The sequence below is a fragment of the Carcharhinus amblyrhynchos genome, chromosome 30 (assembly GCF_965287045.1).
Source record: "Carcharhinus amblyrhynchos chromosome 30, sCarAmb.v2.hapA, whole genome shotgun sequence".
NCBI classification, from domain to species: Eukaryota; Metazoa; Chordata; class Chondrichthyes; order Carcharhiniformes; family Carcharhinidae; genus Carcharhinus; species Carcharhinus amblyrhynchos.
In genome coordinates this window covers 22,349,534-22,373,105 of record NC_137353.1, presented here as the reverse complement: position 1 = coordinate 22,373,105, position 23,572 = coordinate 22,349,534, and the positions used below count along the sequence as shown (strand labels likewise).

At 46.0% G+C, this 23,572-nt stretch overlaps 1 protein-coding gene across 4 annotated transcripts in view; it reads right to left on the bottom strand.

Moving 5' to 3' along the window:
- The window catches only part of crocc (ciliary rootlet coiled-coil, rootletin), a 108,003-nt gene that overhangs the window by 9,414 nt on the left and 75,017 nt on the right, over positions 1–23,572 (bottom strand). For all 4 annotated transcript variants that reach the window (XM_080215470.1, XM_080215467.1, XM_080215468.1 and 1 more), the window contains 5 exons: positions 17,752–17,872; positions 16,377–16,540; positions 11,311–11,751; positions 6,005–6,154; positions 2,390–2,590 (listed from right to left, as the gene is read on the bottom strand). In XM_080215470.1, coding sequence (XP_080071596.1) covers positions 2,390–2,590; positions 6,005–6,154; positions 11,311–11,751; positions 16,377–16,540; positions 17,752–17,872 — 1,077 coding nt within the window. The remainder of the gene's footprint in view (positions 1–2,389; positions 2,591–6,004; positions 6,155–11,310; positions 11,752–16,376; positions 16,541–17,751; positions 17,873–23,572) is intronic.

The following is a 23,572-nucleotide window of genomic DNA, read 5'->3' as shown; positions in this document are numbered from 1 at the left end:
ATCCATATAAACCACAGAGGCAGCAAGTCAGGGCTTGCTTCATCTGTAAGGCTGGCGCCGCAGAAAGTGCAGCATGCATTCAACAACAAAGATGCTGCATTAATATAGCACCTTTAACGCAATGAAATGTCCCAAGGTGCTTCATGGGAATATTACAAAATAAAGTATGACATTGACCACATAAGGAGGTATTATGTCAGATGAAACCTTGGTCGAAGAGGAAGATTTTGAGATGTGTCTTAAAAGAAGCAAGTGACGGAGAGAAACGGAAAGCTGTAGGGAGGGAATTGCAGAGCTTCTGAGCGTCAGTAATGGAAGGCAAGGCCATCAACATTGCAGTAATAATGAATGGGAATGCGCAAGAGGCCGGAAATCAAGCAGCACAGATATCTTGGATGGTTGTGGGGTTGTGGGAGATTACAGAGATAGGCAGCAGCAAGGCCGTAGAGGGATCCCAGAATTTTTAAATCAAGACATTGCTTGACTGGCAGTCAATGGAGGTCAGTAAGAACGGGTATGATAGGGGAATGGGATTTGGTGTGTGTTATGGCATGGGCAGCAGTGCTGTGGATGATCTCAAGTTTCTGGAGGGTATAAAGTGGGGGAGCAGCCAGAAGTGCATTGGAACGGCTGGGCTAGATTTTATGGATAGCAGAAGATGAATATGAGAAAGTTCCCCCACTTCAAGGCAAAGAATCGGGAAAGACAGGATTTACACTGTTGCACATATGTGTGCGGCTGGAGGGGGTGTGAGGGTGGTGGCAAGCAGGCTCCAGTTTAACTAGTCAATCTGGGAAAGAGTTAAGACGCAGTCATTGCCAAGGTGAGCTGTTTAAAAGCCTCATATTGTGCATTCTTGGCTGAGAACCCAGACATCCATTACAAAACTGAAACATCTGAACCCCAGGAAAGGCGCCAGTGCTGATCTCTTCTGTCAATTGTACACCTGTTTATTTACACACAAAGGAAAGTTTCAAGTGCTTGCAGTTTCTGTATTGACACATTTAAAGAGTCTGGTAGATTGATATATTGGTTTTGCACAGGTGTACTGTGTATGAATGAGGATGGGAGTGCCATACCTTGCGGGGTATGAGAAGGATCTTTTAAACTTATCTTTCAAAAGGTTCCTCCACGCAGACTACAGTTCACAAAATTACTGAGGTGTCACAACATTTTGAAAGGTTGGCCCAATCCACATACAAATTGTGAAGGACTAGGACATGCCTATCTCTACAATGGAGCAGGACACGTGGGGAGTACAGGGTACAATTTTGTGACCCAAACCAGCCTGCAACCTTCAAAGGCACTCCTGATAATCGAAAACCTCAGCACTGGGTCAGCAATCCAGAATTGGGTCCCAGCTGCCATTTTCACCCCTCCCTGGAATGATTCCATGACCCCCTCCCTGACTCCATGAAGTTGAATCTAGAGGTAATAAAACGATAGCTGAGCATCTGAGCATCAAAAGGGACGAGACAGGGGTGAACTCTGCTAGTACCTAACCGTTGCTGTTGATGGATGATAAATACCGAATCATTGAAGGTAATAAGGTTGAACAGGTGCTGGATATTGGTTAATTCATTATACTCAGAAGTGTATATAGGAAGCACTCGCAAGCACGGGAGGAGATTATATTAGGAGGTGATATTACAGTGGCACAGCAGTTAGCACTGCTGCCTCACAGCGCCAGGACTTGGGTTCAATTCCCGCCTTGGGTGACTATCTGTGTGGAGTTTGCACATTTGCCCCATGTCTACGCGAGTTTCCTCCAGGTGCTCCAGTTTCCGCCCACACTCCAAAGATGTGTGGGTCAGGTGGATTGGCCATAGTAAATTGCCCCTTAATGTCAGTAAGATCAGCAGGGTAAATATGGGGGTTAGGGTGATAGGGCCTGGGTGGGGTTGTGGTCGGTGCGGGCTCATTGTGCCAAACAGCCTCCTTTGGCACTGTAGGGATTCTATGACCAGTCTGATAAACTCAAGTGATGCTTATGGAAGTGGAACTGAGTGATCTTCGAGATGGCATGAAAATGAGCACAGCACTGAGGGCTTAAACCGACAGAGTTCCAGGTGTGCACTTGGACTTTTAGAAACATAAAAATTCAAAAGGGCCCAGCGAGGACCACAAATAATGGATCTCTTAATTCCTCAGTCTTCCTTCCTTCCTTCCAACAACTTTCAGCTTTCCAAAACTCCAATTATGATATCTTTTCGCCCCGAATTCCCAATCACCTTTCCTCAACTTTGGTGTCTCCTGCACTGTGGTCTTTGAAAATCACCCATGCACTTCTGGGACATTTAGCCCCATCACTTGGCACCTATTGGTTTATAGGGGCAGGTTCTGACTGCATTTCCAAACCTCCCCCCACCCCGTGATTTATCAGACCCACCTTGTCCAGTGTCTTTTTCAGAGCACTCTTATCCTTCTCCAGGCGGATTGATGACCGCTCCAGCTCACGTTTCTCATTCTCCAGCTGAGCGATGGAGCGCTGCAGGACAGTCAGCCGCTCCTGGAGAAGGTGTTTCTCCTCCTGTAGTTTCTGAATGCTCCGCAGTGCGATCTCATCGCCTTCCTGACGCTGCTGCAGCATCTAAGGGAAGGATGGAGAATGATAGGCACGGAAAACAGAACAAGACCAGTTCTTACCAATGGGACTGTTCGCCACTGCCCAGCAGTGGTTAATCTCCACTGAAATCAATGCCTTTAAAACTGACCTGTTCTCTCCCTGACCTGGGAGTGTTGGATGGAGCAATGTAGAGGGAACTCTATTTTACACGTTAACGTGCTGCACTTGTTTAGCAATATGGCCAGAAGTGAACGGGGAAAAAATTGCTTCAATGTCTAATTTTGGTATTTGCCAATTTCAGGGGAGAACAAAAACTAGGAACGAGAGGAGGCTATTCAGCCCCTCGAGCCTGCTCTGCCATTCAATAAGATCAGAACCGATTTGATTGTGGTCTCGATTCCCTTATTGATCTTCCCCTGCATTCCTGAGCCCTTGATTCCTTTGTTGATCAAAAATCTACCTACATTGGCAAAAAACAAAGAAAAATACAGCACAGGAACAGGCCCTTCAGCCCACCAAGTTTACGCTGACACAGATGCCTTTCTAATCTAATATTTTCTTACCTCCATATCCCTCTATTCCCTGCCTATTCATGTATCTATCCAGGTGCCTAGAATCTGCTTCCACCAGCTCCTCTGGCAGAGCGTTCCAGGCATTCACCACCCTCTGTGTGAAAAACTTGCCCCTTACATCTCTTTTAAACATTCCCCCTCTCACTTTCAACCTATGCCCTCATTTGTCCTTTCGACCCGAGGAAAAAAGACCAAATATCCATTCTATCCAAGCCTGTCATAATCTTGTAAACCTCTATCAGGTCCCCCTCATCCTCCGACGCTGCAATAACAGCAATCCAAGTTTCTTCAACCTTTCTTCATAGCTCAAAGCCTCCAAACCAGGCAACATCCTGGCTAATCTCTTCTGCACCCTTTCCAATGCATCAACATCCTTCTGGTAGTGTGGCGGCCAGAATTGTACACATTACTCCAAATGCGGCCTAACCAAAGTCTTATACAGCTGCAACATGATTTTCCAATTCCTATACCCAATGCCCCGACCGATGAAGGCCAGCATGCCATACACCTTCTTGACCACCTCGTCCACTGGAGTTGCACCTTCAGGGAACTGTGGATCTGCACGCCTAGATCTCTCTATGTGCTAATATTTCTAAGGACTCTACCATTTACTGTATACTTTCCTTCTACAGGTGTCCTCCAAATTGCATCACCTCACATTTGTCCGGGTTAAATTCCATCTTTTGGTCTAGGTCTCCAGTTGATTTATATCCTGCTGTATCCTCGACAATCTTCCTCACTATCTGCTACTCCCACAATTTTTGTATCATGTGCAAATTTACTATCAGACCACCTACACTTTCCTCCAAATCATTTATGTATATTACAAACAACAGAGGCCCCAGCACTGATCCTTAGAAAAGTACTCTTCCACTGCTACTCTCTGCTTTCTATGCCCAAGTAAGTTTTGTATCCATCTTACCAGCTCACCTCAGCTCCCACATAACTTCACCTTCTGTACCAGCCTGCCATAAGGAACCTTATCGAAGGTTTTACTGAAGTCCTTGTATACAACATCCATTGCCCTGCCCTGGTCAAAGAACTCAATCAAATTTGTGAGACACAATCTCCCCTTCGTAAAACCATGCTGCCTGTCGCTAATAAGCCTTTTCTCTTCCAGATGTGAGAACATCCTGTCCTTAAGAATCTTCTCCAATAATTTCCTCATCACTGATGAAAGACTCATAGGCCTGTAATTTCCCGGATTGTCTCTCTTCCCTTCTTAAACAGTGTAACAATGTTAGCTATTCTCCAATCCTCTGGCACCTCACCAATGGCTAAAGAGGATACAAAGATTTTGGTTAAGGCCTCAGTAATTTCTTCCCTCACTCTCTCAATACTCTGGAGCAGACCCTATCTGGCCTTGGGGATGTGTCCATCTTAATGTTTTTCAAAACCTCTAACACCTCCTCTATTTTTATCTCAACATGCCCCAGAATGTCAAAATCCTCCTTTCTACACTTCCCATCCAACACATCCTTCTCCTTTATGAATGCTGATGCAAAATGTTCATTAAAAGGACCTCACCCGCCTCATCTGGCTCCACACACAAATTCCCTCCACTGTCCTCGAGTGAACCCATCCTTTCTTTAGCTACCCTCTTCCTCCTTATATACACATTAAGCGCCTTGGGATTCTCTTTAATCCCGCCTGCCAAGGACATTTCTTGGCCTCTTTTTGCCTTCTTAAGTCTCTGTTTAAGCTTTTTCCTGCTATCTTTGTATTCAAGAGCTTTGTCCTTTTTCAATTTCCTGAAATTTATACATGCCTCCTCCTTCTTTTTCACTGACTCACTATCTCTCTTGTCACCCATGAATATGCCTTGAATATATTCAATGAGTCAGCCTCCACTATTCTCTGGGAGAAGAGAATTTCACAGACTAACAGCTCTCTGACAGAAAAAAATCTTCTCATTCTCCATCTTAAATGGAAGACTCCTAATTTTCAAACTGCGCTTCCTAAATCTAGTCTCTGCTTTAAGGGGGAAAATCCTCTCAGCATCCACCTGGTCAAGACCCCTCAGGATCTTGCATGCTTCAATAAGATCATCTCTCATTCTTAAGTTTTTCCACAGTACCTTAACTACAATGTGAATTTAAGCCAACTTGTGACTAATAAATTTAAACTTAAAAAAAGTTTATAACGTTAAGTTTATTTATTAGTATCACATTAACACTGCAATGAAGTTACTGTGAAAATCCCCTAATCTCCACATTCCGGCGCCTGTTCAGGTACATTGACGGAGAATTTAGCACGGCCAATGCACCTAACCAGCACGTCTTTCGGATTGTGGGAGGAAACTGGGCCACCCGGAAGAAACCCACGCAGACACGGGGAGAATGTGCAGACCCTGCACAGACAGTGATCCAAGCCGGGAATCAAACCCGGGTTCATGGTGCTGTCAGGCAGCAGTGGTAAGCACTGTGCCACCATGCCACCCTTCTAAATTCCAGGAGGTATTGGCCCAGCTTGCTACGCTTTCCTCACAATGGTAACCCCTTCATCCCAGTAATCAGCTGAGTGAAGCTTCTCTGAACTGCTCCTAATGTTTTAGTAACCTTTCTTAAGGAGACTAAAACCTGTACACAGTATTCCAGATGAGGTCCTGTACAGCTCTATTAACATTCAAATCCCCACGCAATTCACATCAGCTTTCCAGTTGCCTTCCGAAAAACTTGATGTACCTGCATGGTAACTTTTGTAACGCATGGAGCAGGACACCCAGATCCCTCTGTAACTCAATTTTGCAATCTCTGCTTATAAATACCATACTGCTAATATAGTACATGTGTAACAGTACACATATGAATACAATACAAAATTCAACCCTGAAGAAAGTAGCATATTTAGAGTTCAAGGCTCTCACCTCCTCTTGTTTGTGGAGTTGACATTCCAATTCTACCCGTTGCTGCTCCATGTCTTGCTGATCATTCTGGAGGACCTGGACCCTGTCGGATAGTGAAGTGTTCTGTTTCTTTGTCTCATTCACAGCCTGACGTGCAGCCTCCAGACGCTCCTGTTGTAAGACAATTCAACTCAGTTTCAGCCATACACTCATTTGCAGAACCAAAGCAAATTAGGTGGATGTTTTCCAGGAGCCTGGCTCTCTCACTCTTAAGAAGTCTCACAACACCAGGTTAAAGTCCAACAGGTTTATTTGGTAGCAAAAGCCATTAGCTTTCGGAGTGCTGTGCCTTCATCGGGTGAGTGGGAGTTCTGTTCACAAACAGGGCATATAAAGACGTCATCTCTCACTTTTCACAGAACTCATCTAATACCCAGCAATACCTGTTCCAGTTAACTTTGCTCAAACTTCTGCCTTTCTTCAAGAAGAATGGGGTGCAGGCATACTGCACAGGCTTCCTGTGATACCTGACCCAAGTCATCATCATACACACTATAATCCCAAACAGTTTGCATTAGCCCATTTTTCATCCTGAGAATGAGACAACCTCAGTTCTGCTGCACAGCTAATGCCCTGCAGTACAGGGCAATGGCTAGGGGCGGCACAGTAGTTAGCACCTCTGCCTCACTGAGCCACTGCGGGTCACTGTCTGTGTGCAGTTTGCACATTCTCCCTGTGTCTGTGTGGGTTTCCTCCAGGGGCTCTGGTTTCCTCCCACACTCCAAAGATGTGCAGGTTAGGTTGATTGGCCATGCTAAATTGCTCCTTAGTATCAGGGGAATTAGCAGCGTAAGTACATGGGGATTGGGCCTGGATGGGATGGGTGTCACTGCAGGCTTGATGGGCCTCCTTCTGCACTGCAGGGGCTCTAGGAGTCTATGATTCTACTAGACAGCACAAGTCTGTTACAAAGCTTCTGCAGGTTTCTGAAGAACAAATCAGATCCCAAAAGGTCTGGTTTAAAAACTTAATTCCAACTTCCTAAACTTCTTTGAGTTGTGATGTTAAGGCATTAGCTGAGTGTATAATTGATTAGGAAGGATATGGCGACCAGCACTTGTTGCATTTGCAGTGTGATAATTTCCAACATTCACTTCTGCAGTGAAGTTGCAAACTTCCTCCTGATTCATACACTTATAGCAGCATAGTGGAACTAGTAATCTAAAGGCTCAGACTAATAAGAACATAAGATCTAGGAGGAATTATAGGCCATTCAGTCCCCCAAGCCTGCTCTGCCATTCAACATGATCGTGACTGATCTTCTCTCAGCCTCAAATCCACTTTCCTGCCAATTCTCCATAACCCTTCAACCCACTGCTGATTAAAAATCTATCTCCTCCTCAAATTTATTCAACGTTCCAGCATCCACCACACTCTGGGGTACTGAATTCCACAGATTCACCACCCCTTTGAGAGAAATAGTTTCTCATCTCCAACCAAAATAGGTAACCTCAACTTTGATATCCTGGTATGCTTTTTAGCAGAGCTGCTACAGTTTTATATGACTTGCTACAGCAGCCGGGCACCTTGAGTTCTTGTGCGATGGTTGGACCTGACGGGGGAATTACGTCAGCCTGCTAGCCGGACAAAAGTGATCCTGCACCAGAGATCCAGGTCAGGTTTGGGAATAATCAGGTTGTGTGGTGAGTCTCACTTGAGACGTGTCCAGTTCAATGGACTGAACAAGCCTATGATTCGGGGCTGAACGAATGATGCAGTCTGCTGGGGTCCAGGCAGCAACACGACCGAGACAAAATTTCCAATGTGATGGAATCTGTGGCTCCAAACCTTGTAATTTCTCTCTAAGATGGGCCCTAACTAAAACAAGACCCAAAACAGAAAGAGAGAAAAGAAACTGACCCTCTCAGTTTCTCAGGAAATGAAAACTGAAACTGTGATTGGAAATCAGAACTTCTAGGGAGACTGAGCCTGTTTGAAAGCATATGAAAGGACATAGCTCAATCTATGCTCAGTTGAAGTTGATGGCCAGGATTTTACCGCCTTGCCCACCCCAGAATCAGGGCAGACAAGGCTCACAGAATGGCATTCCCCAATGGCCTCAGGCAAGATCTTACGAGCCTTAAGCGGACGAGATGGTGAAATTCCAGCAGATGTGCCCAGTGGTGCAGCACAGGCAGGTTGAAGAAGACAGAGGTTAGATCCAGATGCTGCAAATAAGCAAATATGCAGGTGGGTGGCACTGCTGCCTCACAATGCCAGAGATCCAGGTTCAATTCTGGCCTTGGATTACTGTCCATGTGGAATTCGCACATTCTCTCCGTGTTTGCGTGGGTTTCCACCTGGGTGCCCTGGTTTCCTCCCACACTTCAAAGATGTGCGAGTTAGGTTGATTGGCCATGCTGAAGTAGCCCTTGCATCAGGGGATTAGCAGGGTAAATACATGAGATTACGGCTTGGCTGGGATTGTGATCGGTGAAGACTCGATGGGCCGAATGGCCACCCTCTGCACTGTAGCGCTTCTGTGCATTCTATGCAGCTATTTCTGTTACCTGAAGATAACATTTGTGGGTCTACAGATCACTCAAGGAGATTCTGCAGATGGGTGCCACCTGGGGTGAAGCCCATGCCCATGGAACTCAGATTAGTTGTGTGCTGCAGTACCAGGTTGACCTGGTAGTTAGGGAGGCAAATGCAACGTTAGCCTTCATGTCGAAGGACTAGAATACAAAAGTAGGGATGTGCTGCTGAGGCTTCATAAGGCTCTGGTCAGACCACATTTAGAATATCGTGAGCAATTTTGGGCCCCGTTTCTAAGGAAGGATGTGCTGGCCTTGGAGAGGGTCCCGAGGAGGTTCACGAGAATGATTCCAGGAATGAAAAGCTTAATGTATGAGGAGCATCTGAGGACTCTGGCTCTGTACTCAATGGAGTTTAGAAAAATTGGGGGTGGGGGGGGGTTCTTTCAGGTCAGAAAGGTGAGGGGGGAAACTCAACAAAACTTACAGAATAATGAAAGGCCTGTATAGAGTGAACTTGGGAAAGATGTTTCCATTAGTAGGAGAGACTAGGACCCGAGGGCACAGCCTCAGAGTAAAAGGGACAACCCTTTAGAGCCAAGGAGGAATTTCTTCAACCAGAGGGTGGTGAATCTGTGGAATTCATTGCCACAGAAGGCTGTGGGGAACAGGTCATTGAGTGTATTTAAGACAGAGATAGATAGCTTCTTGATTGGTAAGGGGATCAAAGGTTACGGGGTAAAGGAGGCAGAATAGGCTTGAGAAACCTATCAGCCATGATCGAATGGCAGAACAAATGTTATGGCTTGAATGGCATAATTACGATCTTATGCTGCTGGCTGGGGTCAGATTAGCTCCTAAGAAAAAGGAGCTAAGATGGCTGAGTGGCTGAGATCAATGACCTATACACAGACTGAATAGCCTAAATAATTCATAAGATCTGTCTTAGTTGTACCTGCAGTTTAATGCGCAATTTATCATTTATAAGCAACCATAATTTTCCTGTTAATGTGCAGGCAGGCAGGCACGCACACACACACACACACACACACACACACAGGTGTGTTATGGGGCTATAACTGTGACCAACACACAGCCAGCCCACCTCAGTACAAAGAAACAAAGAAATATTTCTCTCTTTGGCAGCACTGGCCTTTTTTACTCAACTATCTGCAGTCACCGGGGAAGCCATTACCATCGAGTGTACCTCTCCTGTGGGAGACACCTTCAGAATAAACGTGAAACAGGCTTGGCTGGTACCCAGCTTCTCCTGGGCTCACAGCCAGGCTGTATGTGTGTTGTTACAGGCACAGGGTGAGAGGAAACACGTGTGTGACCAGCTCAGATATCGGTACACGTTAAGCGTCTGACAAGATTTAAGGAGTCAACAGGAGTAAGAGGTAGTGTGGAAGGGAGCCGAACAAAAGTGGACATTGTGAGGCCCAGCTGTTTATAACTGCACATTCATCTCAGCTACTGGAAAGAAAGTCAGTAAATGAAATGAGGGACTTACCCGCACAGAAGCGGGCCTCTGGCAGTGTTTATTCGCGATATGATCTTCCACCCACCCTGCTGCATCTAATCCTGTCCGCATATACTCCAGATCCTTTTACCTGGCATCTTACACATGCCCCTAACAATGTCTCACAGTCAACGATGGAATCTTAAACTGCAGTCGTTGTTGCTTTGGAAGCGAAGATGGTGGCTCATTTACATAAGATAATGTCCCAGAAATTGTAACTGAGATGAATAACTCAATAGACATTTTTGCTGGTGTTCCTCCATGAAGAAGGGGTGCTTAATTATTTTACACATCCAAACAAAACAAAAGCAGTAACCTTCCTGCCACAGATCCATGAGAAGGTCCTTACTTGGTCTGACCTACATGAGACCACTGAGCCACAGCAATGTGGTTGACTCTCAACTGACCTCTGAAATGACTAAGCAAGCCACTTAGTCAAAGGGAAACTAGGGATGGGCAATAAATTCTGGCCAATCAGTGGCACCCATGTTCCACAAATGAATAAAAAAAGAGATGGAAAGAAGAGGGGAGGATAAGATGGAAGAAAAATATACTGATATAGAGTGAAAAGTCATCATGTAGGGGGAAGAGAAGGTGCAAAAGGGAAAGAAGAGGTGGGGGGGGAAGAGAATGGTGAGAGAGGAGGGAGAGAAAAATGGATGGAGAGAAAAAGAAAATGTGGGACAGAATACAGAAGTTGAAGGGGATGGAAATCAGACATGGTGACGCAGTGGTCAGCACTGCTGCTTTGCAGCACCAAGGACTCGGGTTCAATTCTGGTTGAGTGACTGTGTGGAGTTTGCACGTTCTCCCTGTGCCTGCGTGGATTTCCTCCGGGTGCTCTGGTTTCCTCCCACATTGCAAAGACATGTAGGTTAATTGGACTGGCCATGCTAAATTGCCCGTGATGTATAGAAAGATTAGGGTTGGGTAAATGCATAGAGTGGAGGGAAGGGTCTGGGTAAGATGTTCTGTTGGAGAGTCAGTGCAGACTCGATGGGCCAAATGGCCACCTTCTGTGATTCTTCTGTGATGAACTGTTCAGGTACATAAGAGTCTAAAAAGAAAGGTTGCTGAGACTTGCCTCGAAATGGAAAAGAGGCTCCTTTATAAATAAATCTACCTGATAAACAGCACAGCCAGTACTGGAGCAAGTCAGACGGTCAGTGGGAATTTGGTGAGCTCATGTTAAATGTGAAATACAGGGATGCGAGAATGGTGTAAGGAGCGAGGATGCCACTGTATAGCGTAACCATGCTGACACTCACGTGAAGGATGCGACGGTCGTGCTCACTGCTGGACAATGCTTTCTGCAGCTGGGCCGTCTTCTCCTGGAGAGCGGAGACGCTGGCCGCCCGGTCGGACAGCAACAGCGACAAGCTCTGCACTTTGTCCTTCAGCTGGCTCTCCCCCTCCTCTGACTTTGTGAGCGAGGAGTTCAGTCGGTCCACGGTCAGCTGCAGGCTGTTGGCCTTGCCCTGGCTGTCGGACACCTGCCTCTGGAGGGTGTCGATCCGGTCCTGGAGCACCTGGATCTCGCTTTCTCGGTCACTTGCGACCAGCTTCATTCTCTGCAGCTCCCCCTCCAGCGAGCGGCGGCTGAGCTCCAGCTTGGTGGCGCGGCTCTCGGAGGCGTCGAGGAACTCCTTCAGTTTGCGCTTGTCGTTCTCCAGCTTGGCCTCGTTTGCTTTCATCTTGCTGATTTTGTCCTGCGGTAAAACAAAACAGTGAGGAGATTGAGAGGTAGGTTGGGGGGGTAACAGTGCTGTTTTTCATCTCCCAAGGTTGATGGTGTTGGCTGTGGCTCAGTGAGCAGCACTTAGATCTCTGAGTCAGAAGGTTGTGGGTTCTTTTTTTCATTCATCTTTACGGGATGTGGGCATAACTGGCTGGGCCAGCATTTATTATCAATCCCTAACTGCCCTCCATTTCGCCGGACATTTGAGAGTCAACCACATTGCTGTGGCTCTGGAGTCACACGTAGGCCAGATCAAATAAGGGCAGTGGATTTCCTTCCCTGAAGGACATTAGTGAACCAGATGGGTTTTTACAATAATGGTTTCATGGTCATCTTTAGATTTTAATTCCAAATTTTTATTGAATTCAAATTTCACCACCTGCCATGGTGGGAATCGAACTGGGTCCTCAGAACATTATCCTGGCTCCCTGGATTGCTAATCCAGTGATAATTCCACTGTTTTTTTGATTTGTTAGCGTCACAAGTAGGCTTACATTAACACTGCAATGAAGAAAATTCTCTAGCCGCCACACTCCAGCGCCTGTTTGGGTACACTAAGGGAGAATTTAGCCTGGCCAATACATCTAACCAGCACCTCTTTCGTACTGTGGAAGGAAACCGGAGCACCCAGAGGAAACCCACACACACACATGGGGAGAATGTGCAAACTCCACACACAGGGACCCAAGCCAGGACTCAAACCCAGCTCTCTGTGCTCACTGTGCCACCGTGCTGCACCGTGCTGCCCTCCACGGTTCTAGGCCCACCGTAGAGTACAGAATCTGGGCTGACACTCCAGCAGTGCAGGAACTAGAGAGTGCTGCCTTCCAAATAAGATGTTAAACTGAGGAGCTCTCTCAGGTGGTATAAAGGATCGCAAAGCCCAGTGTTTGAAGAATAGAGAAACTATCCCCAGTGCCCTGGTCAATAATTATCACTCAGCCAACACTACCAAAGCAGATTATCCAATTACCAGCAACATTTGTGCGAACTTGCTCTAAGTTCAAAATTATCACTCCTGTATCATGTCACTCCCCTGCCTTGCCCCTTTCTAACCTGTGTCGCCTCTTCCAGCACTACAATCCTCTGAGAATTCTACTTTCCTCCAATTCTGGCATCTTTTCAACCCCTTTGCCCCTCCATTGGCAGCTGTGTCCTCAGTTTAGAGGCATTTACAGCACAGGAGGCCATTCTGCCCATTGTGTCCAAATCCCTGGCTCCAAGACTCCCTCCTTCAACCCCTCTGCTTCTTTACCTTCCAATTCACTCCAAAGTGCTCCTTAAAACTTCCTTATAACCTACAAAATCTTTGGTCACGTGTTCTAATTCTTTCTGAGTCAATATTTTTTTGATCCCCCTTCTATGAAGTGCTTTGCAGGTGTTTTATTGTATTAAAGGTGATATATGAATGCTAAATATTGTTGTTGTTGTTGTTGTTGACAGTGAGGTTGCAGACAGTTACTGATCCAGCCAGCATAGTCCTGGGACTTAGCCGGTCTGCAAGGCTTAGTAATTATACCAGATGCTTCATTTATACATTGAGTCACCAGAGGCTGGTGACAACTACGCCTTAATCCGAGGTCTAATTTCCTTCTTGCTGTAACAACAGGGGCCCTCCCCATCTCCACATCCTCTCTTCATACTCCACACTGCCCACCCTCACCCTGTCAGCAGAGACAGCGCTGCGCCACACAACCCTGATCTTGTGGGCAGTCATTACAGAAGACTTGGCGGCACACACACAGCTCCTTATCAATCTGGTTAAGGATGGGTTAGGGCATTTGCATGGTCGACTGCTCTGCCGATGAAATGTTTCCCATTAATGTGCTTTCCCGCCCCACCACAGTGTCTCCCTCCAACCCATTCCTGAGGCTGTCTCTCTCTCTCTCTCCCTGTAGCCGCTTGCTGTCTGCCAGACCTCCTCCAAGCGCTCCGCGCCAAGAGAAACATAGAGTGTTCTCCTGTTCCGCACGTGACTCTCCTCTAAATGCTAGCCAGTTAACTGTGGAATTTCCAGCACTCTTAATTGGAGTCTGTGGGATTCCCTCAGACTCCAAGAACTGCAATGTCTCCAGGGATGTCTTTAAGGATGTCCTATCTAATCCTCTTATTAACTGGAAATGCGGAAACCGAGAACGCCTTCATCTCCCACAATTTCCTGTCACTCCCTTATTTTTCGCTAAGCAATTTAAGGAAAGGGTGGCACCGTAGCACGGTGGTCAGCACTGCTGCTTCACAGCTCCAGGGATCTGGGTTCAATTCCGGCCTTGGGTCACCGTCTGTTTGGAGTTTGCAGGTTCTCCTTGTGTCTGTGTGGGTTTCCTTTGGTTGCTCCCGTTTCCTTCCACTGTCCGAAAGAGGTACTGGCTAGGTGCATTGAACCCAAGTCCCTGGTGCTGTGAGGCAGCAGTGCTAACCACCGTGTCACTGTGCTGCCCTGGGAGAAGCTGGCAAACTATTATATTGCAGTCGGAGTGTTGATTAAGGGTTGTCACTGGCTTTGTAGAGCTGGAATGATGGCAGAAGGTTGTAATGGGAGATTCTAGGCACTGCCATACTGTGAAGTGCCAGGGTTATAGGGTAATGTGAAAGTGAGACTTGATGCCGAGCGTGCTTAATTTTAAGCTAAGGGCTTTCACTTAGGGATGTCCCATGGATGCCTGACCAAAAAACACACACAGGCCTCCGTAGTGGTGAGCTAGGAAGGATGAGGGCAGTGTGGATGGAGGGGTATGGGATAGGAGAAGGGGACAGGGTGCCCACTATCTGGTAAACCCAGCAGCGTATTACAGAGAGGATCGGTGAATAAAGACAGAGTCAGGCAAATCAAGAGATTTCCAGCTCATTCACCTCAAGGCCCAGCACAAACTGTGTCTGTCAACATATGGTTCAACGCAGGAGAATACAGCCCCTTTAAGCCATTCCAACACTCCACCTTAAGGTAGTTACTGAGGCAGAGCCGGACCTGGCCCCACATTATCCACATGCTCTACCAATCTGGCAAACTCTCCATCTCTCAGCTAACCTCATTAAATGAAACAGAAACCAGACAAAGCAAAGCAGTCTGGATGCCAGCACGGTGAGAGCTTGTTTAAAACAAGAAGGGTATGTGTTCCAATCTGGCAGCTTCAAGAGAATGTGTTAATTAATAAAAATCTGATGTTTTCTTTGGATTTTATAAAATCTGAGTTAACGAGTTTGGGATTTGACACTTCCTAGTACAATGTGGGCTGGGAGGATTCTAGTGGTCCTTGTGGTATCAATGTGATCTCTTACAGTGTTGAACTCCTGACTCCGAAGGTCAGCGCATTTCCCAGTGTAGTACTGAGAGCCACCCAATTCAGCATCCTGATCTGATCCCAGCTCAGGCAGCAGTAGGAATGTTGCAATTCACATTGGCACAGTGCTTAGCACTGGTGCCTCACAGCGCCAGGGACCCCGGTTCGACTCCCAGCTTGGGTCACTGTCTGTGTAGAGTCTGCACGATTTCCCTCTGTCTGCGTGGATTTTCTCCAGGTGCTCCAGCTTCTGAAAGACATGCTGGTTAGGTGCATCGACCATGCTAAATTCTCCCTCAGTGTACCCGAACAGGCGCTGGCGACTAGGGGATTTTCACAGTAACTTCATCACAGTGTTAATATAAGCCTATCTTGTGGTACTAACAAGTAAACTTTAAACTTTAATTAGCCTCAGGTCTAGGATCTGAGGCAGAGTGGTTGTCGGGGAGTGGAGCGGTGGGGGATCAGTCAAAGTTCATCTCAAGTAATGCATGCTGGAAATGTTAGGTGAGGATGATTGGTGTACCTACTGTGATTTCTTCCACAGTCTAACAGCTGGCCTACATTCACTATCCAAACTCAGATATGAAGTGTTATCATTGTGCTCAATGATACTACTCTAGCCAGACTCAGAGGTTATGGGGTACAGCCCTACTCCTGAGACTAGGGCGTTGTGCTATTGGAGGCATTGTCTTTTGGAGGAGACATTAAAGCGAGGCCCAACTGCTTTCTCTCTCAGCTTGGCAATCTCCATGGTGAATCTGGCCAATATTTATCCTTCAAGAAACAGCATCAAAACAGATCATCTGTTCTTTATCACACTGTCATTTGTGGGAGCCTGCTGTATGTAACTTAGCTGTGATAGTTCTGACATTTCAATGGTGACTACACTTCAAGTAGTACATAATTGGCCGTAAAGAGTTCTTGGATGCGCCGAGGTCATGAAAAACGCTATGTAAATGCAGGTACTTCTTCCCTCAGAGGAGCCCATATCCCAGCTATTAACCAACAACTTCAGGAGAGGACTGAAGAGAGAGATGAAATTGGAAATCAACGTGGTGTAAAAAAAAGTAGTTGCCATAGTCCCAGATGACCCTTTTGAGAGGGAGGGCTGGCTGGTGGTGATTTCACCTGAGGATCACCACACCTCAGGCAAGGGGCAACGCTTCACAAATAACCTCGGCTAGTTTGGGAACTGAACCCAAACTGTTGGGGTCGTCCTGTATCACACATCAGCCATCCAGCCAACCGAGCTAATTCGACTCCCTGCAGTGTAACCTGAATGCTGGGTGATGGAATCGTTCATGGTAAGCCTCACCTGCATGGTCCGCTTGTCACTGTCACCTGACTGGATGGTTCTCTCCAGTGTGGCAATCTTATCGAGCAGCGCTTTGCGTTCTCGCTCATTGCGACGGATTGCTTCCTCCTGCAGCGTGAGTGCGGTTTGAGCACTGGCCAGTCGCCCGTCAATGCCTCGCTTCCCTAGAAACACAGAGGGTCATCCAGGGTCATTGCCAACATCAAATACCTCTCAAGTCTCTGGGTGAAGCAGAAGCGCTGGACAGTGACCTTTTTCATCCAGTCCTTGTCCAGCCTTTCTGGCTGGAAGGAATACAGGAGAAGGCCATTTAGCCCATCAAGTATATGTTACTATCCATACAGATCATGGCTGGTCAGTACCTTAAATCCATTTACTCGCACCCAGGGCTTTTCACTATACCAGTAACCCCATGTATTTTATAACCTGCTCCTTTATTAAAATGGATGCCTTTTGGGGCTATCTTTTCACACGGTTGCCTGGAGCTCTGCAACTCTGACAATGACAGTTTGGGAACCAGGGCTAGAGTTATCTCGTCTCAGATTTCTTGGGATGTGTAAGCTGGAATGTTTGCACCATCTGGGAAAATCACTGGGATTTGTCCTCAGGAAGTCAAACCAAGTACAAACCTTCAGCAAATCTATCATCATAGAACACCCTGCAGTGCAGGAGGTCATTTGGCTCATTTCGCCTGCACCAACAACTATCGGACCCAGGGCTTTTCCCTGTACCCGTAACCCTGTTAATCCCCTGAACAGACAATTTAACATGGCCAATCAACCTAACCTGCACATCTTTGGAGGTGCACATTATTGTTAAGCCACTAAACTCTTAGAATTGTCTTGACTGGTCAATACACTGGTTTTCAGCTCTGGATTCAAATCTAGTCTCTCCATGCTCTACTGACTGGGATTCCCATAAGGAATGGGGATGGGCCAGTCACAATCTAACTCTCAGCAGTGACAGGAACACAGCACACAACCACCTCCAAATTGGCTCTCAATGTCAGCCTTGCACAGAGAAACCAAAGGATGATGGCTGCAGTAATTGCAAAATTCACACTGTTGCAGGGCAGGGACATTCTTATCAGGTCAGCGTAGATAACTTTACTCTTTGTTTGGGTACAGTGCAGCAGGAGTGATATCCAGATCTGCCTGCACTCTACACTGAGCCTTGGAATACTTGCTGCTGCCTGACATGGCTAAATGTTACATTGTCCACTGCTGCCAGACCTGGTCAGTCCCTGGTCAGAACCTGTCCAGTCTATCACAAATTCCAGGTACTATATCAAAGGTACAGGCAACATGAATTTGAGTTCATCTCGCTCCCAACCAAAGAAAACCAGCACAATAGGTGGGATTCACTAAGGACTGACCTTCCTCACACTCAGACAGGGATTTCTGCAGCTGCTGTAAGCGACTGTTGACATTGTCACGATCAGACTCCATCTCTCTCAGCTGTCTGCCCAGGTTCGAAACCTGAATGCGCGCTTCATCCTGTGGGGAAAGAGGGCAGAGTTACCGTGAGAGGTCACATGCTGAGGGCAGCCCCTCGGGAAAGGAGGGGGGGGGGGTGCCACTGGATAGACAAATGATAATTGTGTTCAAATATTACGATCAGTACAGTTACAGGAAATGCACTGCGGTTCGAAAGGTGAATATTTCAGCTGTAGTTTGTCACAGCTGCTCTGACATAGAGACTTACCGAAAATGAGATCCCGTCTTTCCCTCTCAGATATCGATGAAGCTGTTGTGTAGGGAGAGATTTTTCAGGGTTCCCCGTGGCACATTGGGAGGGTAGATGCCCTCAGTGTCTGATTCTCCGCTTGCACTGCCATTCAGCCAGGCTCTCGCCTGGACATGCCGTCTCACAACATTTACCCTCATGTGGTTTTTTTTCCCTCAAATTTCCAACATTAAGTGAAGTACCACCATTACAATTGATCACCCACCAGGTCTCATGGGCTACGGGCTTGACTCAGCTCTCCCTGGAGATCTTGTGACTGCTGCATTGCTGGGACCTCCCTTACAACTTACAGATGATCATAGAAGAATCATAGAATCAGATAGTGCAGAAAGAGGCCATTCGGCCCATCGAGTCTGCACCGACCACCCAGGCCCTATCCCCATAACTGCATGCACCTATTCTAGCTAGTCCCCCTGACGCTAAGGGACAATTGGCATGGCCAATCCACCTAACCCACACATCAGAGGAAATCCATAAAGACACGGGGAGAATGTGCAAACTCCACACAAACAGTGACCCAAGTTGGGAATCAAACCTGGGTCCCTGGGGCTGAGAGGCAACAGTGCTAACCACTGTGTCACCGTACTACCCTTACTGCAACGCTACGCTGTTGGAATGATTTCCACACAATTCCGTTTATCCCCCCACTTTTGTGAGCAGGGTGGCTGGATCTCTGGGTGTAAAATGGATCGTGTAGTTTTCAAGACCTTTGATAAGTAACAGTGGAAGAGAGGATAGTTTGTTGGGCATTGCTGTATTTACACACATACAGATTGCATCACCCTAGGTGATCCACGTTCTGATATGCATGAGTAGCTTTCTGGTTCTGGTGATTATTAAAGTCTGGTTGTCCAGGTTTCTTTACAACTGGGGAAATAGTGGGGTTGGTGCCATTCCCACCAATCAGCATTCACTGATAGAGAGCAGGTTAGTAATCAGCTCCCAGGATTGGCCTCATAAGAACACGTGCCAAAATAGGCCATTCAGTTCCTTGAGCCTGATCCCATTCAGTAAGATCTTGGCGGATCTGACTGTGGCCTTAACTCCACTTTCCTGCCCTTATAACCCTTCAGATCAAAAGTCCATCTAACTCAGCCTTGAATATATTCAATGACCCAGCCTCCACTACTCTCTGGAGCAAAGAATTCCAAACACAAGCAATGAAAGGAGAAATTCCTCCTCCTTTCTACACTGTGCCACCAGGTCTAACTTTCCCCAGGACAGGAAACATCTGGTCAGCCTGTCAAGCCCCCTCAGAAGAGAGCTGGCCATCCGTCCAGCCCAGACTACAGCCACATCGGGCCAGAGGACTGTCCACTGTCTCAAAAATCCAGGCAGCCTTTGGCATGCCCTCAATTGGCACCTTAAGTAGTTTAGTTGGGCGCCTGTGGCTACCCACCATTGGTGGGTGGGTACTTGCCACCTCTCAAAAGCTATCTCCCTAAGTTGATTGTGACGGACTCTCTCATTCCCTCATGATCTAAGAGAAGAATTGCACCAGATGAGAAACCCCTTTGCAATATAACAAATTGGCTTTGCAGGTGAAGCATCCAAAAGGTACAATAGGAGAGGCAGTGGCATAGTGGTATTGTCACTGGACTAGTAATCCAGAGACCCAGATACACCTCTGGGGGCCTGGGTTCAAATCGCACAATGGCAGATGGTAAAAATTGTATTCAATACCAATCTATTAAAGTCTATTGATGACCATTGTTGATTGTTGTAAAAACCCATCTCATTCACTAATGTCCTTTAGGGAAAGAAATCTGTTGACCTTACATGGTCTGGCCTACATGGGATTCCAGATCCACAACTGAGCACTCTTAAATGCCCTCAGGGATGGGCAATAAATGCTGGCCAAGCCAGCAATGGCTACATCCCATGAACAAAAATTTTTTAAAAATCTCCTCTCAGCCAACCTCAGTTGCTTCCCACAAGGTTAATCCTTCCAATTTTATTGGTGACTTACTCCTCTCTATGAGACTATCGTGCTTCTCATTCTTACCCACGGGAGTGTTTTGCTTTCAGCAGGAGGAATAGCCATCAGAGAAATGGGATTTTATAATTTAGGGGCTTAAACAGCGTCCTTTGCATCATATCTGGTAGTCCTGATGAGTCTGCTGCCGAGCTGGTGCTACAAGAAGGAATATCTTGAGGCAGCTGGAAAAGGATGGGGACAAATTCACTTGTCATGGCCCATGTCAGAACAAATGACTGGGGAGGAGGTCCTGCTGAGAGTGCATCAGGAAATTAGGAACTAAATTAGTAAGCAGACTTCTCAGGTAATAATCTCTGATTACTATGAATCAGCATAGGGACATATAGACCTGGGGAATGAATCTGTTGTTGCTATAGGAATTGAGGTTTGCTTATTGTGGATCATTTGCACCAGTACTGGAAAAGGAGGAAGTTCTTTTGATGAGATGGACTCCAGCTGAACCAGAATGGAGCCAATTTCTTAGCAAAAAGGGTAAACAGGGAGAGATCTATAAGAAATGAAGCAAGCTTAAATATAAATGAAACAGGAAAGGGGAAAGACAAAACTAAGAGTCAAATAAGTTTACAGCATGGAAACAGGCCCGACGGCCCAATTTGTTAACAAATGCCATCTTTTTTTTAAACCACTAAGCTAGTCCCAATTGCCCACATTTGGCCCATATCCCTCTATACCTATTTTATCAATGTAACTGTCTAAATGCTGTTTAAAGACAAAATTGTACCCACCTCTCCTACTACCTCTGGCAGCTTGTTCCAGACACTCACCACACTGTGTGTGAAAAAAATGCCCCTCTGGAACCTTTTGTATCTCTCCACTCTCATCTTAAATCTACGCCTTCTAGTTTTAGACTCCTCTACCTTTGGGAAAATACATTGACTATCTAGCTGATCTATGCCCATCATTATTTTATAGACCTTTATGAGATCACTTCTAAGCCTCCTACACTCCAGGGAAAAAAAATCCCAGTTTATTCAGTTATTTTCCTTATAACTCAAATCAAATCCCAGTAGCATCCTAGTAAATCCTTTCTGCATTCTTGCTAGTTTAATAATATAATTTCTATAATAGGGCGACCAGAACTGTCTTCCAAGTGTGGCCTTACCAATGTCTTGTACAACTTCAACAAGACATCCCAACTCCTGTATTCAATGTTCTGACCAATGAAACCAAGCATGCTGAATGCCAGGATGGTGATATCCAAGGAGCTATGAACCTGTACCCCTAGATCTCTTTGTTCTATAACTCTCCCCAACACCCTATCATTAACTGATTAAGTCCTGCCCTGATTCGATCTACCAAAATGCATTACCTCACATTTCTCTAAATTAAATTCCACCTGTCATTCATCAGCCCACTGGCCCAATAGATCAAGATCTTGTCGCAATCCTAGATAACCTTCTTCACTGTCCATTATGCCACCAATCTTGATGTCATCTGCAAACCTACTAACCACCTAAATTTTCATCCAAATCATTAATATAAATGACAAACAACAGTAGGCCCAGCACCGATCCCTGAGGCACACCGCTGGTCACTGGCCTCCAGTTTGAAAAACAACCCACTACAACCACGGTCTGGCTTCTGCCATCAAGCCAATTTTGTATCCAACTGGCTACCTCACCCTCGATCCTGTGAAATTTAACCTTATGCAACAACCTCCATGCGGTACCTTGTCAAAGCCCTTGCTAAGGGCAGACATGAATTGGCAAGGGGTAAATAGAATTATAGAGCAGGAGCGCGAAAAGATGGGATCTGCCCCTCCCAAGGTCTTATACTATCGTGGCCCCAGTTTTATACTAAACAATTGTTACAAAACATAACAAACACGGGAGAATCCTATGGCACTTGAAGCTGTCCAGATTATTGGGAAGAAGCCTGATTTGAAATCATTTTTTCCATATGGCCCTTTATTCAACTTGCCAGGAATCTCGCAGTATGACCCTTATCATCATGGGACTTACTTTAAGTATATTAAATGTGCTTAAAAGTGCCTTGTGGCCTTATATTTTGGAAATCAAGTAGATAAAATCCCTACAGTGCAGAAGGAGGCCATTTGGCCCATCGAGTCTGCACTGATCCCATCCAGAATCTATTCCAGTAACTCCACATATTTACCCTGCTAATCCCCTGACAGTAGGGTCAGTTTAGCATGGCCAATCAACCAAATCTACACATGTTTGAACATCCATTGAATTGTTCAATCCACCATTCTTGAAATGTCAAATAAACCACTGCTCAATGAAGCTGTACTGAGTGTCCCTGTCAAGCCAGGTTCTAGCTATCATTAATAACATCCCTCATGAGGTTTTGCACCAGTTTCTCCATTACAGATATTAAACTCTATAATTGGCAGACTCTGCTTCAGGTCCTTTTTTAAAATTGACTTCCCTTTAATTACCCAGCACTTCTGTGGTACTCAGCTAGCTATTAAAAATATTTACTAGAGTCTCGCTTACATCGACCATTTATTTCAGTGCTCTGGACAAAATTAAATTTGATAATGGTGCACTTGTCCACCTCTAGCCCCTTAATTTAGTTTATACTGCTTCCCTGGAGATGTCTGAGCAGTTCAGTTTAGGTTCTGTTTTACCTGCAGCACAGGCACAGCTAACTACAGATACAGAGTATCTGTTAAACGCTTCAACCGTGTCCTTCTCAGCATTCTGTAATCCTGCCTGCATCACTCTGCCACCATCCCTAGGTGACCTCTGTCACTGAATATAAACAAAAATGCTTTCCCTATTACACAGGGCGTTCGACTTTTTCCTTTCTAGATTAATTTTATTTCATTAATGCTAACTCTATTTTGAACCTTTCCCTGATCAATAGAACCACAGAACTCCTAATGTGCAGAGAGAGACCGTTCAGCCCATTGAGACTGCACTGTCTCTCCGAACGAACAACCCACCCAGACCCAACTCCCTGCCCTGTTGTAAATTATTTGAGAATGTTGTGGGCTGCCCTCAGCTGCTCTGGTGCAAACTGTCATTGTCACACAGCGCAGAAAAGGCCCTTCGGCCCATCAAGTCCGTACCAACAATAACGACCACTAAAGTTGCGCTAATCCCATTTTCCAGCATTTGTCCTTACATCTTTGAAATGTTATGATATTTCAAGTGCTCATCCAGATACTTTTTAAAGGTTGCAAGGTCTCAGCTGTCAAAACGTGAGCAGAGTTTTCAGAGCAGATCGTTGGAGGCGTATTGGCCTGGAGCCTCCTCAGTGCGATGGAAGTTCTGAATAAAATGATTTATTTTTGTGGCATCACAGTGACAAGGCATCAACCAGGCAGGAAAAAGCCTCAAAGAAGAAATGCATAATCATAATGATGTTGAGTCAACACATCATGGTGAATGTATGCATTGTAATGAGGTATGCATTTTTCACTTGTCCTTACTGGATTTATTAGTGATTAACTTATATTGTGTCCTCTAGTTTTTGACCTTCCTAC